This window comes from Drosophila ficusphila, unplaced genomic scaffold (genome assembly GCF_018152265.1).
Source record: "Drosophila ficusphila isolate 14025-0441.05 unplaced genomic scaffold, ASM1815226v1 contig_791, whole genome shotgun sequence".
Lineage (NCBI taxonomy): Eukaryota > Metazoa > Arthropoda > Insecta > Diptera > Drosophilidae > Drosophila > Drosophila ficusphila.
This window is the reverse complement of record NW_025064737.1, coordinates 4333373-4348239: the sequence shown is the minus strand read 5'-3', so window position 1 is coordinate 4348239 and position 14867 is coordinate 4333373. Positions and strand designations below refer to the sequence as shown.

Sequence of the window (14867 nt, the reverse complement as noted above, 5' to 3'; positions counted from 1 at the left end):
ATTAGCAGAGTTGCAATTTTTCTCCAACAGGAAATTATTATTATTGCCGCGGCGATTGCCAAGATCGCCAGTGAAAGAGAGAGTATCGAGAGGATATATTATGAGGCATTTTTTTCTCGCATTATATCCAATGAAAGTAAAAAGATTGGCATTGAAATTAAAAGTCTTCTTGAACGACTACTAAAAAAAATTTTTTTTACTTCAAAAAGTGCCTCAAGCCACATCAGATTTTATTTAAAATGTAGGCACGCCAGCCAAGAACTAATCCAATAAATTCTTCTCCAAAAATACTAAAAGTTTTTTAAATAAATATATAAATTTTTAACTCACTGAATTCCTGACAACAACTTTGAAAAAGTCGCTCTAAAATTAAATTGACTGTTAAATTAAATCGAGAAATCATTCGGTTTGACTTTATTTCGGTTTCATTTCCAGCACTTTCCTTGTTAATTGAACGTGGTCAACACACCAAAGCAAAATCAGTCTCCGCTTTTCCGTTGGAAAACTTTACCTTCTCCTCCGGGACGCTCCAATGAACATGGAAAACGAAGGAATGGAATGAAAAGCGGACGGGGCGACGATGCGGAAATCAAAAGTGTGTTCGGGCAAAAGCAAACAAGAAGAAGGAAAAGAGCCGGGGAAAAGGTCTCTCATTGTTGTCATTCGATTATCGATGGCCGTCGAAGGCATTTTCATTTCAGGTAGTTTTCCCCCATTTGCACTTTTCTTTTTTCCAGCTACCTATTTGCGCTTTCGTTTTCAATTAGGTGGCTGGCAAGTGATCAAAAACCTGATTCAAACTTTATGTTTAGACCCAGTTGCGTTGCCCATTCCCTCCCACTTTTAATTTGGCTTTAGCTTTGCCTTCTGGGCAATTTCCGTCGTTTTATGTCGAAAGGAAGCCAGCCAACGAACAGCGCCCACAGCCAAGTAAAAGTTTCTGCTTACGCATTCAGCTTGTTCACTTCCTTGTTTACATAAGCGTTTTGACTCCGAGCCCAATTAGAAGTGGGGAATATCTCGGGAAGAACTAAAACCTCAAATTAGCTTAAATTTTGCGTGACTTAATAGGAGGCCAGGCTGAGTTGCTTCATCGCCCAGCCATCATTAACATCAAGTCTGGATCCGTGGATAGGAAAGTGAACCTTTATACTATTTTCTTCCAACCGATCATCTTGTTTAGGGAGTGGAACGGCGCTCAGGGATTGAGTGTGGTCAGTGCCTGCCTAACCATTATGATCGCCATCATGTTATATAACCTATAACGAGCTGAGGCAATCATAAAAGCCAGATCATAACTATGTAAGAATTTTCCGGGTTCGCTCTGTCTTCTCGTATTTTGTTAGATAGGCTGTGTAGGTATTTGATATTCAACATTGCTTTGAAAGAAATAAGTCTTAACATTTTAAATAAATTAAATGTAACACTATTTAATACGTTTTAATCTAAAATATTTTTAAAAAGTTTAAAAGTTTGCTTAAAAAATGTTATAATAGCTTTAAATAAAAGTAATTAAATCTAAGTAAAAGCATTCCATTAATAAGCGATTTTATTGAAACCTACTGAAATCTACCTACTTAGTAAAAAAAATATTGCCTAACCAAAGCTTAAAGTTTATTGAAACCATAAAAATATTTTTCGAATTCCTTTCCCTTATTTCACTTTTTTAGTTGCTTTTTTAATTCCATGAGTATGTCCAACATAACTTTACAATTACTTGCAATTAATTTAATTTAAGAAATAAGCTAAGCGAATAAGCAAATAAATATGTACACGCTGTGACAAATTAAACACAACGAAAGGAAAAAATATTTGTATTTAATTGTATTAGCGGCAATTAAGTCGACCGGCAAAAAAATATATAAATCTTGTTGAGCAACTTGGTGGTTTCTTTGCGTTTTTTGGGCCAATTTAAATGCATTTGGAATTATGATAGAAAAACTCCGAATGAAACTCCAGTAAACAAGTCCAACCAGTTGGGCTCTAGGCTAGGTATTTGTAATCATAATAAGACGGGCTGCAACTGCGACTCGTACCCGGTCTCCACCGGCATTCCCCTGCCGCCCCAAAAGGTGGCAAGCTGTGGGGAATTTCGGCCGGGGAAGTCATCTTGTGTGGCTCGACAACAACGAGACATCAAGTTGAAGTTCGCACGGCACTTGAAAATGCAAGCTGAACGAAAAAAAACTCCATATTGTATGGATAATAATAGAAAAAAAACTTGAAATTGGCAAAACATGATTTTTGAATACAGTCTCATTACCTCACTAAATGTTTTAAACATTTAAAGCTTTAAACATTTGAACATTTAAAGTTTAAAGCTGATAACAAAAAAAAAAAAAAGCAATTAAATTAACAATTTCAAAATTTAACACTTTTTTAATACAATTCAAATAGTATAAAATAGAAAAGCACTTGAAAATATTAGTATAATTTAAGACGTTTTTTAAATAGATTAGGCAATCAACTTTTTGATATTTCTAGGCAGTACTTCCGTTTGTCAGCCAAACAACTCCTCGGGAAAGTGTATAATTATTTATATACATAGTGTATATGGTAGAAAACAGTCGGCGGCAAAACAACAACGGACCAACAAACAACAGCTGCCTGACAGAAAGTACTTTCTTTCTTAATAAGATGCGCAGTTCGCATATTTGCAGTCAAAGAAAGGTGGAGGGAGGAAGGGGAAGGGGGAGGGGAAGGGGGAGGGGAAGGGGGAGGGGAAGGGGGAGGGGCAGGGGGCAAGGGGCCTGGGGAACTGAAAAGCCAGTGATGCGTCTACCTTTGGCTGCCTGGCGGCTTCGCCTTCGCCAAGTTAATTTGCTGACTGCCTGCAACTTGCTCTAATGCATGCAGACTTCCCCGAGGTTCCCGTGCTCCCCCATTTCTCCATCGAAAATTTTCGAGCCCCGAGCTCAGAGTTCCCCAGCAGCTGAGACAACGACAGCATTTGCTGGCAAATAGTTTTTTTTTTTGGCTTATCTCCCAGAGGAACAACAACAGCAACATCAGCAGCATCAGCAACTGCTGCAATGACACAAAAGTGAGTTTTGGGAACCGGCAAAGTGGCACAAAGGTTGACGGGCAAAGTCGAGGCAAGGCAGGTGTTGAAAATATGCCGCCGTCGTTGTCAGTGCATTTCTGTGAGGGAGTATGCAACTAGCTGCAACATCTCTAGTGGCAGCATTACTAGCGAGAACAACAACAGCGTCCCAGACAAATGAGGCAAATGGGTTACTCGGTTGAAATTGCCTTATCGCTGACTGCGACTCTATAAAAGGCTTTGGTGTAATCTTAACTTTGATGAAGAGAACTTGATAGGCCGGTATTATTCTAGAGTGTTCCGAAGACTTTTCAAAAAAAAAAGGAAATGTATATTTCCATGTGTCTGGTCTACCTAAATTAAAATGTCTTTTTATAAAATATTAAAAATTGTATTTAATTAACAAGTTAAAACCACTTTTCCCAATCCGCATAACCAAATTAGATTGTTGAATCAATTTAGCCAGAAGACCACCTAGTCAAAACGAAACGAAAACAGAACGTTAACTGCTTTCTGAACATTACTCCCACTCGAAAGCAAACAGACTCATTTGGCCTGTCACTTGGCTCATTTGCATGACAGCAACAACCGCGAGAGCAACAATTTTGTTGCTACTTACTGGCCAAAAGACCCAAAAATGTATCCATCAAAAGCCAAGTAAACAAAGCCATAGTCAGAGAAATGAAATTAGAATTGTTTAAATTCATTTTAGGCAAATAACTTTATAAAGAACTTCTCAGAAGCGCAAGCGTGTGAAAAACAACGAAGAACAAAAACAAATTAGAGTTATAGGTGTGGTAAAACAATAAAGATCTACGCACTCATTCGAAAAAGGGATTGGGCAGCCAGGGAGTCAAGGAACTTGCTTCTGCTTTCGAATTCCATATTCTGTTTTGGTGTTTCCGTTTACATAAATTAGTTGTAAGATGAAATTTCCCATCTTTCATTCTTTCCACTCATTCCCATTGCGTAATCCTCACCTACCATAAAATGCTGTCCAGAACTTGGAGATTGTTTCCTCTCTCATTTATATTTTTTACCTTTTATTTCCCTTTTGTCTCTGTCTCCCCTTTTATTATTGTTGTCACGCACTCTAAATCAATAAAAAATAAAGGTACATTTGTATAGCAATTTAATTTAATTTGTTGCTCATTCGTTCTTTTACGATTATTTTCTTTCACTTCTTTTTGCGTTCCTGTTTTTGTTTTGGGCTTCAGTAATTTACTTTGTCGAATGGAGTGCCCAGTTATTTTTAGCAAAATTCTATATCCTCTATATAATTTCCATAGCTTGACTTCTTAACCTTTCTTCCGCATGCTAATTTCTCAGCTTTTACTTTTAACTGCCCACATAAAATTAAAAACAAAACTTTTCCTTTTGACCAAAGACAAATTAGTTTGTCGCTTGCAAGTCTTTAATTAACATATTTCGTGAATTTGTGAAATTATAGAAAAATATTTTAAAGAATTTCGCTGAGCCACCAACAAAACATAAATCACGCAAAAATGTAGGGAAACGAAAGTTTAAAAATATTCCGAAAAAAATGTAAGCTCTTAAATATATATTCCTTACTTTAAAACAAAAGAGGTTTTTAATAATGACTTAAACAATACTTTTGTATAATTTTTATGGCACGTTGCTTAATAGCTTGCATAATTTTATATTCAAGTTTTATCCAAACTGTTTAGTTCTAGTCACTGAAAGCGAAAATGTTGGGTGCACAAGAATCGCCTACCGTAGTTTTCTAAATATAAGTTTATAGCCAAATGTTTTTTTGTTGATCAGCTCTTTGTCATGCTAATTATTAAATTCAGAAATGCAAATCTCTTATGGAGATTCTCTGACTTAAACGCCGAAAGCCACAAACCGGAATCGATGGTCATTATTTATGAGACTTTTATTGATTTCACATATGAAACTTTTTGGGGCGTGTGCTCCACGAGCTTCTTGGCAATTTGTAAAGCTCCGTTTCTGGTTTTCTTTCAGAGCGTTCCGGGGGATCTCTGGATCAATTGCCAATTACTGAGCAAACAAAATATTTCTCTAATTTGCTGACACGAAGCAGCGGAGCTCGCATGTCACGGCCACGAGAAGTTCCAATCAAAACTCTCTGGACCAAATAACTATCCGGCGGACTGCAACTTGCAGCTCCTAGTGGTCCGATGCCTCTGCTCCGATAACTCCAGTCAGGCGATGTTTGGACTCCAGTTGGGCTGGGTTCTGGTACGTTTGGGCCTGCGATTCGGCGTTGCCTCGGCGGCGAAATATTTTTTCTAATTAATAATAATAACAATTGATGCCCAAGCCTGGCCATCGTTCACGTCTAACGGAACTGGCCGAAAGGAATGTGGAGCAAAAGGTGTTAAAATCGTATTTATTTGCCAAGTTCTCCAGTTTTCGCCTGGAGTTCGACGATTGGCTTTTCCACGGGCCCAACATCTAAGCGGTTCATCAAAATGGTTAGCCTCGCTTAAATTGCATTTTGCTTTTCAAATTAAAAGTGAGGTTTCTGCGGTTTTCTTCGGTTTGCTATAGTTATCTATCTCGAGAGCATCTCTCTCTAATATTTTTGTAATTTTATTTTTATTTACTTTATAAATGATGAGATTTTTGGAGAGAGGCAAAATACCGTAATAAAAATACCATAAGTACTAAACTTTTATTTGTTCGTTTTACCAACTTAACTATTAACTTTACAAATCAAACAATACATTAATATATATTTTTTTTAACAAAATAAAGAGGTAAAGAAAAACATTATGTTATAAAATATATTTATTATTTATTTGAGTTCCCATGGATCAACCCGTGGTTGACCACGATGAGTTCCCCTCCACTAAACCCTAAAAAATAGCGACTTTGGTAATTAGTTTTTGCATACCGACAACAAACACCCCGGGCGGCGCAGTAGAAAAATTCATTTGTCCATATGGCAGGGATAACTACCATGACTCGCACTCGAACAAAAGCGGCTGCCATAAAGCACACACGGGCTTTATTGCATTTTAAAATTGGGCTCGCTACCGACCCTGCTGAACGTCTGAACTGAACCCGACTCTCGCCGGCGACTCTTCACATTTGGGTTCACATGGTTGGCCCGTGACCCAAAGCGGTCGCAGGTGGCGACAACTGACGCTGCTGCCGGTGACTCACCGGGCCGTATTGTTTTCGTTTTCGCATAATTACAAAAGTGGCAAATGCTAAATGGCAAAAATGTAACAGAAGTTGAGCGGGAAACCCTATAGAGGCTTGGGAAGTTTTTTGCACTGCATTTCCGGCTGCATTATTTTCAGTTTTTGTTTCAGTTATTCATTTTCAACTGGGTCTGATGTCATTGACAGCGGGCCAGTGAGGAGGTGAGGTGGGCACTTGAGCTGAAGTTGCCACAGAACTGTGGTCTCCATTTAATAGTTCTTTTGTCTGCTGACTCGTCCAAAAATGGTGCTAAAACAGACGTCAAAGCTTCGAAATTGAAAGTGTTTCAGCGCCGTCAAGTGTGGGTGCCAAAAAAATGTGTAGGGGAGAGTGGGGTAATGTCGTCAGTGGGGCAAAGTCGTCACTCGCTATTATTTTAAAAAATAAAAGGGGTACCAACCCAATTTTTTTAGCGTAAGTGTATTGCACTATTCCTACATTACTGACGGAGTTTGGTAGAATTATAGGTTATGCATAATTATTTATTCATCAGAAAGTGTTTCGGAGCCTCAAAAGTAATTTTTCTCCGGCGCAGAACTTTTTTTCTTCCAAGTACATTTTTGATCAAAGAAGTATAAAGGTGAGTTATTATTGTTGAGAAATGTTTGGCGAACACGAGATGGTAGGTTGTGTAACACCTGATTCGAGTTTCGATTTGTTATTCATGTTTTTATCAAAAAATGTCGCGTGGGGCATTGTCGTCACTCAACGGGTGGGGCAAAGTCGTCACTGTATTATCTCAGACTGAAATACAAACTCGTATCAATTTATTATTGTTTTGTGATTGTTTATGTAAATTATTAAATATAAAATATAATTTCTCCAAAATGTTCTTAAAAAAAAATAAAATTCTAAAAAGAGGTCGCACAAAGAAAAATCTTTAAGAAATTCTGATTTTTGCTTTCTATCCTTCACTTAGATCTGAATGTGTCAAATTTTTGCAAAAAATAGGTATAGTGTTCCACTTTTTTATATGTATGAATATCAATAAATGTGTGTTTGACAAGTTGAAATAGTTTTGTGCACATGGGTACCTATATTTGCATTCATTATTCTATGTGACGACTTTGCCCCAGGGGGGTGACGACTTTGCCCCACGATTTTTCAATTTTCCAATTTTGCCTTCTTTTAGATAACAGTTTCGTATTAATAAACAAATGAAAGGATGTCCGAAATACTTACTGCATTTTATAGCCAGATCTTTTCCGAATCCAACCATGTATATTACATGATAAAAATAAGTTATTTTATCAACAAATTTCGCAATTAAAAAAAAAGTGACGACAATGCCCCACTCTCCCCTACTTAAAAAAGCAATTAACCAAACTGTTTGACATTGAAAATGCTTGAAAAGTGTAAGATTTGAGTCGAGAAAATGAATCACTCTAGTTATCCTATTGCCTAAATGACAGGTTCGCTGCTCAAGTCTTTCGACTTTATGTGTCAGCGTTTGACTCAAAGTCAACACTTCAACTTAGCAGTCGCAAAATTCCCGCTTGAGCATTATGTAAAAATAAATACAATTTGCTCGTCTCATTTGCAAGACCCTCCAGCCGCTTCCTTCAACATTTGATCTATTTTTAGGCCCACAGCTCCGAGACTTCAAATCTCAGATCTGCGCCGCAATTATTGACATACGAATTTCATGTTTGTTTTTACTTTGCCAAAAAAATCACCAGCCGAAGAGAAGCAGGCAACTCATAAGGCAAATACGGAAGATCGCCTTTGGTTCTATTTGAGCTTTTATTTCTTTTAATTAGGCACCATATTTGCCGATGAGTTCGGCACTGGTGATGAGCTCAATGATGAGCAATCAAAGTGAATGCCGAGCAACAAGTTTATCATCTAGCAGCGAGGCAAAGTGATTGGCAAACAGCAATCAGAAGGAAACTTTAACCCTCACCTCCGGCACGGCAAATAGTCAGCAATTATGGTTGGATATCTCCCGATTGGCTGATGAGGAGCAATTAGCGGCATTTGTTTATCGAATTAACTCGCAAGAAGCCAGCATCGGCGGTTAAGTGACAATTTTATGGGCTTCTTAATGGCGTCATTGAGAGTTGGCAAACAAGTAAGAGACGTGGTAAGGGCTTGCATAACATTGGCTTGGCCTTGATATTGATGTGCTTACATAAGGTTGGAATTATACAGCAGATTTTAAAGGTTCAGAGATTTGATGTTCTAACGATTTGGTTTACCGAAGTTACTTTAAAACAATCCCCACTTTTCTTGTTTTTAATTTTTATTTTGAAGGAAGGAAAACTCATGCATATTATATAAACTATAAATATTACCACCAACTCAGGTTTTTACTTAACAGTTTTCGACTTCTTTTTTTTCCACTTCTCATACAAATTGCACTTCGAGTTGTAAACTCCTCCACGCATGAAAAACTAATTTGTTGGGCCAACTGGCAAATTTCAAATTAAGTGCGAATACATTTTGGCAAATTCCCATAATATGCATAAAGCGGAAGTTTGGCACCATCGGGCAGACATCAAACATGGAGTATCATCAGCCAAAAAAAACTTTCGCACGCCACAAGCAAAAACATCTCTCCAACAACACCCCATCCAAGAGTTAAAAAACATCGTATACATAAAAAACACTTTCAAATGCTCGCATCTCGGACACCTATACGTCGTCCATCCCCACACAGCATCCAACAAAAAGAAAAAACTAGCACCACCTAATGTCTCATGAAAAGCAAAAGTGAGCAAAGGTATGACACATTGTAAAAAAGACCCAAAACTATGTAAATAAATTTGCCAACTTTTACTTTTATTGTTGCTCTTGGTGTTAAAGTCGCTGTCGAAGCAAAAATATTTGCGCATCATGCAATTTGATTTGCAACAGAGATGTGAGTTGTGTTTTCGAGTGGGATATCAATCGAACTTTAAGAGCCGTAAATGACAACATACGTAATAGAGAAAATTCCGAAAGCATCACAATTGCAGGCAAGCAAAATGCAAAAAACACCAAAGACAACTCCCAGTGCGTTGAACTAATCAAGTTCGTTGCCTAAGTCTTTTGATTGATAGTACACATTTCCGTTGAATGCCCCTTGGGAGCCTTATCAACATTTTCGCTGCAATCCACTGCTACTTTTTCTTTCGCTTTTGATTCACTTTGCATGTCTGCTCCTGCTGATTGAAATGTTTGCCATTTTTGCGGCACTCTTGTGCCCCCACACCACCCATTGGGGCAGATACCCGTAGTTGCGGCACTGGAGTGGGCGGTGTTTAGTCAAAGTAAAAGGCTTTTAATAAACATATTTGCGTGTGCTTATGCAATGAGAGCTCCAAATGAAACTGAGACTGATATTTCTACATTAAAAGTCATTTAGGCATTACACGAAATTTGAAAGTAAAATTCGAAACATTTCCCAATTTGCAAAATATTTATATATATTAATTTTAAGTTGGTCAAGTGTGTTTTATTCCAGGATAACATTTTTCCTGAGCAAAAAAGTCAGTAAGTATTTTAAGAGTTAATATTATAAAATAGTAAAATGATAAATAAATAAAAAATGTTACTTTTATGCTGTTATATTCGTCTATTAATCAATATAAATCTATTCGTATGTAAAGGTTCCCCAAAAAAGTTTATGCTTAATTTTTCTAAATTTTTTCAAAAAGGATCCTTTTTGAATTAAAAAACATTCCTTATAAGTAATATATCATATCGATAGATAATATAATGTAATTGTAATAATTACAAATACTATTCCATAATATTCGGTATTAGAAGGTCATATTTTAATGGGCAATAAGTATTATCTCATTCGATTTACCCAATTTAAATGAGCTAATAAATGCGCTCGCTTTTACTTCACTTTTGTTTTCCGGCGTCATTGGGAAAACTAAATAATTTTGCCATTTTAACCAATGACACGCCCCTTCGCCCCGGTGTTTCTACATCTGTCCATAGTCATAAAAGTTAAACTATTGCCAGAGCTATTAAATATTTCAGACACATTTCACAGACAAAAATTGTAACAGTCTCCAAGCGAACAAAATAAACCCAAACCCAACCCAAATTTAGGCAAAAACTTAAAATGTCTCTTGGAAATGTTGAGCGCGAAATTGGCAAACTTTATGTGCCTGAATTTCGGTGTGCAATTTGCGTTTAATTTGGGGTCACACACATTTCGGGCGAACCCCGGGCAATGTTAAGTTATGTAAAGGCGAATTTAACAATCTGCTTAGGGACGGAGCTGAGGGTAATCAATGTGAAGCAGTTTCCGAAGGCATTTTAATTGCCACAGCGCAACTTGCAACACTGCAACTTGGCCCGCGGCAAAGTTAAATGACACATGTGCCTGCCCCGGCCCTCTTTGTCTTTCTCCCCGACTTTTCCTCTCTGTTTCTCTCTCTGTATCTTGGCCCCCTTCTTGTTGCCGCTGCTGCCGATGCTGCTGTTAAAAAGACTTTCACTCTGTTCAAGCGCTAAAGATGAAATGGCTATTGACTTCGTTTTTGGCCAAAAATAAAACTGAACCATTAACTAATTAGCTTACATTTTGAGCGATTTATTGAGCTCTAGATTTAAGCGTAGCTTGTCTAACTAAAAATAATACTTAAATGATCGTCTTTAATTTAGAGAACATGATTAGAGTGAGCAGCCATGAACGAAAAAGGAGGACACCAAATGTGTATCGCTTCCACTATCGCTTTTTGAGAAAGTATTCCAACACATTTTTATGTTTTTTCAATTGATGTGTTACAAGGTAATACTACAGAACTGTGTAATTAAACTTTACATTTTTATGAAAACCAAGCATTAAATTTAGTTTCATGGCCAATTCCGTTAATTATCTTCCATTTCTTAAACTTTAATGTTTGAAAGTAGCATTTTAGTTAATTTCATTTACATTTAATTTCAGCTTTAAGTGGAATTATTTTTATGGCTTATCAATAAAGACACATCTAGCAAGTCAAGAACCCAAAGTTCAATGTAAAAATTAAAACAAAATCAAAAACACATAACTTTATTTATGCCCAATTTATCTGTTTCTACGAATACAGGGAAACTTTTAGTAATTAAACCAGTAAGTCTTTAAAATATTTCAGTGTTTTCATGTAAAATAATTGTTTTTACTAATTCAAAATCTGTAAGTCAGAATCGCTTTTCCTAGCCTTACTCAAGGTCAAGTTCTTCCTCAACGTTAATGGTTTAGATAAAAAATCAAATCAGTTTGCTTCACTCACCTTCTGGCCTGCCTGGGAATGGACTGTGTCCAGCACACGGGCGCCTTGTGAAGCTGATGCATATTCCGGGACGACTTGTAGGTGAGGTCGCCGCACTCCGTCTGCCACACCTGCAGATTTCCCTCCGCCGGATAGAAGGTGTACAGGCTGTGGGTGGCCGAGGCGATAACCGGCGAGGAGCCACCGCCCTCGACCACATCGACCACGCCAGCGGCCACCAGCGGCGACAGAGTGGCACTGGAAATGGGCTGGACGAGCAGGGCCTGTCCGGCTGCCGGGGCTCCTGCTGCACCGCCTCCACCCGTGGCCTTGTAGTTCAGCATGCGGGTGGGGGCGGCGGCATTGCTGCTGCTTATGTTGCCATTCCCGTCGTGCTTCAGGATCAGGCTACTGGGATCGTAGCCGTGGCGGTTGTGACGCGATATGGCGTCCACGGAGTGGGAACGCATCCCGTTTCGAGGGGGATTCATGTGCAGCCGACGTCCGCGACGGTAGTTGGCAGTTCCGGTTCCGGTCGCCCCATTGTTTCCAGCTGCCGAGGAGCCCTGCAGCGACGACGTTAACCTATGGTTGTGCACACTGGATGCAGCACTGGGCACCAGGGGTTGCCGTTGCTTTTGGTACTGGAGGCGTGGCTGCTGCGGGGGCGGCGCCTGATGCCGCAGCTTCGGCTGATCCTTGAAGAACTCCCGCCTCTGCAGCTGGGGGGCAGCCAAGGTGAGGGCGCCCCTGACATTTCCGGTGTTCCCCATAGAAGGACTGGGTGTGGATGCAGTTGCTCCGGCCGTCGCCTTTGAGGCGCCCCCAGTGGCCGCCGAACTGAGCTGCGCCAACTTGCTGGCATTGTTGTTGTTGCTGCTGCTGCTGCTGTTGGCTGCACTGCTGTTGTTGCAGGTACTGCTGCCAGTGGTTCCACTTGTCTGATGCTCCGAATCGGTGGAAACCCGATCCGGATCACTTTCGAAACCTTCGTCCAGGGATCGAGTTGGACTCAGAATGGGCTTCGAGTGCTGCTGCTCCAGTTTCGTAGACATGGCTGCTGGCCACTAAGGGGTTTTATTTGTGTTTATGTTTTTTTGTTATTTTTTTTCTTTAGCCTGGGTATTGGGTATCGTTACACTTGCTGCACATATGCACCTTATTTCTCTCTTTCTCTTCAGCCTGCCATGCACACTAGTTTCACATCTAATTTCGCTTGGCTTCTTCAGCTTGTTCACTTCGCGAAAAGTCGCGCCAAAGTTGCAGTTAGCAGTTCGGTTTGGTTCGGATACAAAGCGGAGCTCCGTCACACACGTCTGATTCGAGCGAATTTTCAGTTTTCACTGTGGGCCCAAAGTCGGCACCTAAATAGACATGGCTCGCTTTACTCGCAGCTCTGTTATGGCGATGTTAACTTAACACAGCGCAACGCGGAATTTGTACTTCGCGTCCGAAATCCCGAAAATGGTCAAGACGAAATTTGTCTTCAAATGACCAAACAGTCCAAAAAAGTAATTTATAAAACGTTTGAATTTTTTTTCCATTTAAATATAAATTCCATTGTTTTACTATTTTACGGAATTTAACAAACGTAATATAATTATTGCCGAGTGTTAGAGCATATCAAACAAAAACCTTTTTGACAAAGTTTCTTTAATTAAAAATGTGTCAGAAAAAAAAAACATTTTTATAATAGAGCTTTTTTTAACATTTATTGTTTTTGCCATAGATTATAAAAAATAAAATAGGTTGGACAGTGTAACGTAAAATTTATTAACAGTATGAGAGCGCAAGAGCGGCGGGAGAGCAAAAAAGCTTTGTTCGGCACATTTACACTTGTTGCCGCTGCACCTGCTGTTACATACAGAGATTGGAAGAGAGAGAATAAAACCGCACAGCTGTTAAAAAAAAGTTATTCGCGAAATTTCTAACAGAGAAAGATACAAAACGAAAGAGAAAGAAAGATAGGAAACGTGAAACAGGAAGATATTAACTTAGAAAAACCTTGACATCTACTACATATTGTTCCTGTGTTTTCTATTAACATTTTATCGGCCCTGAAATGGAAACAAATAGGTAGCTTCAACCAAAAGTTGAACATGTAAAGAGCTGCTTGGCGTTATCCATTAATTGACATCTCAAAACTATTTTTCCAAGATTATTTTATATTGTTTTATTAAATGGGAAAGTTGCCAAGTATTCACGAAATTTAATTTGATTTGTTCAGGCACGTATCCAGGGGGGTGCCCGGGGGGCCCGGGCACCCCCGAAATCTTTGAATTCAAAAATTTTTTCTATTTAAGATTTTTCATTAAAAAGTCTTCAGTAGAAGAAACCTGACCTAACAGGAACGTATAGATCAGTAGACTGAAACTAAGCCAAATTTAATTTAATTTATTGAATTTATTCGAATAAGTCCACATTTTTTATTGATTTTTGTCCTTGAGCACCCCCCGAAACAAATTTCTGGATACGGGCCTGGATTTGTTTAAAGTTCGTAATTCAATTGTACATTTAAAAATTATTCGAAATATTTAACACGAATCACACAAAAACAAAGATGTTGTTTAAATTCATGTAAGATATAAGTCCTTAAAACTCCAAGTGAACACGTTAAGTACAAACTATAACCAAAAATCTTATTAAAATCTTCATTTAAGGAAAATTGGGTTTTATGCAAGGATTTTGTGTTTCTTTACTACTCAGATCAGCTACTCAGAAAGCAAGTGTATTTTATAAAAATTTTTGTATCTATGTATTTTTCATTCCCTTCCTCAAACTATTTAAAAAATAATGGTTTATTTTTTCTTTTACTCTCTTCCTTACGCTCATTTAGCCGTCTGATTTTCATCAATGAACTTACCAACTACCAAGCAACAGCAACAACAATAACCGGCACCAAACCCGCTATAGTAAGACGGAGAGTAGCGAAAAATTTTAAACGAAAACAACGGTTTGAAAAGCTCGAAGAGAGCTTTCGACACCTGCTGCACAACTGCAATAAAAGGTGAGTGATCGAGGAGCCTAAAGAGAGGAATACGCCGACAGAGACCGATTTTTGGAAGCTTAGTGTTTTGGTCTATTTAAGCTCTATTTACTTGCTTCTTTTCTTGTTTTTTATTAGCATGCTATAGGAAAAATATAAAAATCAAATGGAAAACTACATTTTGGTCGAAACATGACCAATGAACATATGCAAATAGCCATTGAATTTGAAATGTGAGTATGCATTTAAGTTTATTGCCAGCTTTTCGAAAAACCAACGTAATTTTTATAATACATATTTATATATATAGATAATACATACATACTTCAATAAAATTTCAATTCAATTTTTGCTAAATATGTCATATTTTCAGCCTTACTATTTATAAATCGTATTATTGTTAACTGTTAACTAAAGGACTTAATTTTATTGATGATCAATTTCAACTTTTAAT

The 14867-nt window shown here is 38.2% G+C and overlaps 2 protein-coding genes across 5 annotated transcripts in view; one reads left to right on the top strand and one right to left on the bottom strand.

The window, feature by feature from the left end:
* Positions 1 to 12782, bottom strand: part of LOC108098577 — a 51164-nt gene extending 38382 nt beyond the window's left edge. For both annotated transcript variants that reach the window (XM_017201613.2, XM_017201614.2), the window contains exon 1: positions 11449 to 12782. In XM_017201613.2, coding sequence (XP_017057102.1) covers positions 11449 to 12482 — 1034 coding nt within the window. In that variant the 5' untranslated portion in view covers positions 12483 to 12782. The remainder of the gene's footprint in view (positions 1 to 11448) is intronic.
* LOC108098579 lies at positions 288 to 14654 on the top strand. 3 transcript variants are annotated; one of them, XM_017201616.1, is made up of 3 exons: positions 288 to 701; positions 14264 to 14434; positions 14552 to 14654. In XM_017201616.1, exons 1-3 carry the CDS (start codon positions 559 to 561, stop codon positions 14559 to 14561), a joined length of 324 nt encoding a protein of 107 aa, XP_017057105.1. In that variant the 5' UTR covers positions 288 to 558; the 3' UTR covers positions 14562 to 14654. The 3 variants fall into 3 exon arrangements, 1 of the variants encoding a protein (XP_017057105.1); XR_001771857.2 differs by lacking the exons at positions 14264 to 14434; positions 14552 to 14654 and adding an exon at positions 5030 to 5699; XR_001771856.1 differs by lacking the exons at positions 14264 to 14434; positions 14552 to 14654 and adding an exon at positions 768 to 1442.
* The last annotated feature ends 213 nt before the right edge of the window (positions 14655 to 14867 follow it).

Coding starts and splice junctions, on each gene's coding strand:
- LOC108098579 (XM_017201616.1), top strand. CDS start 559: ATGAAAAGCGGACGGGGCGACGATGCGGAAATCAAAAGTGTGTTCGGG. Junction 702..14,263: donor CGAAGGCATTTTCATTTCAG/GTAGTTTTCCCC, acceptor ACGCTCATTTAG/CCGTCTGATTTTCATCAATG.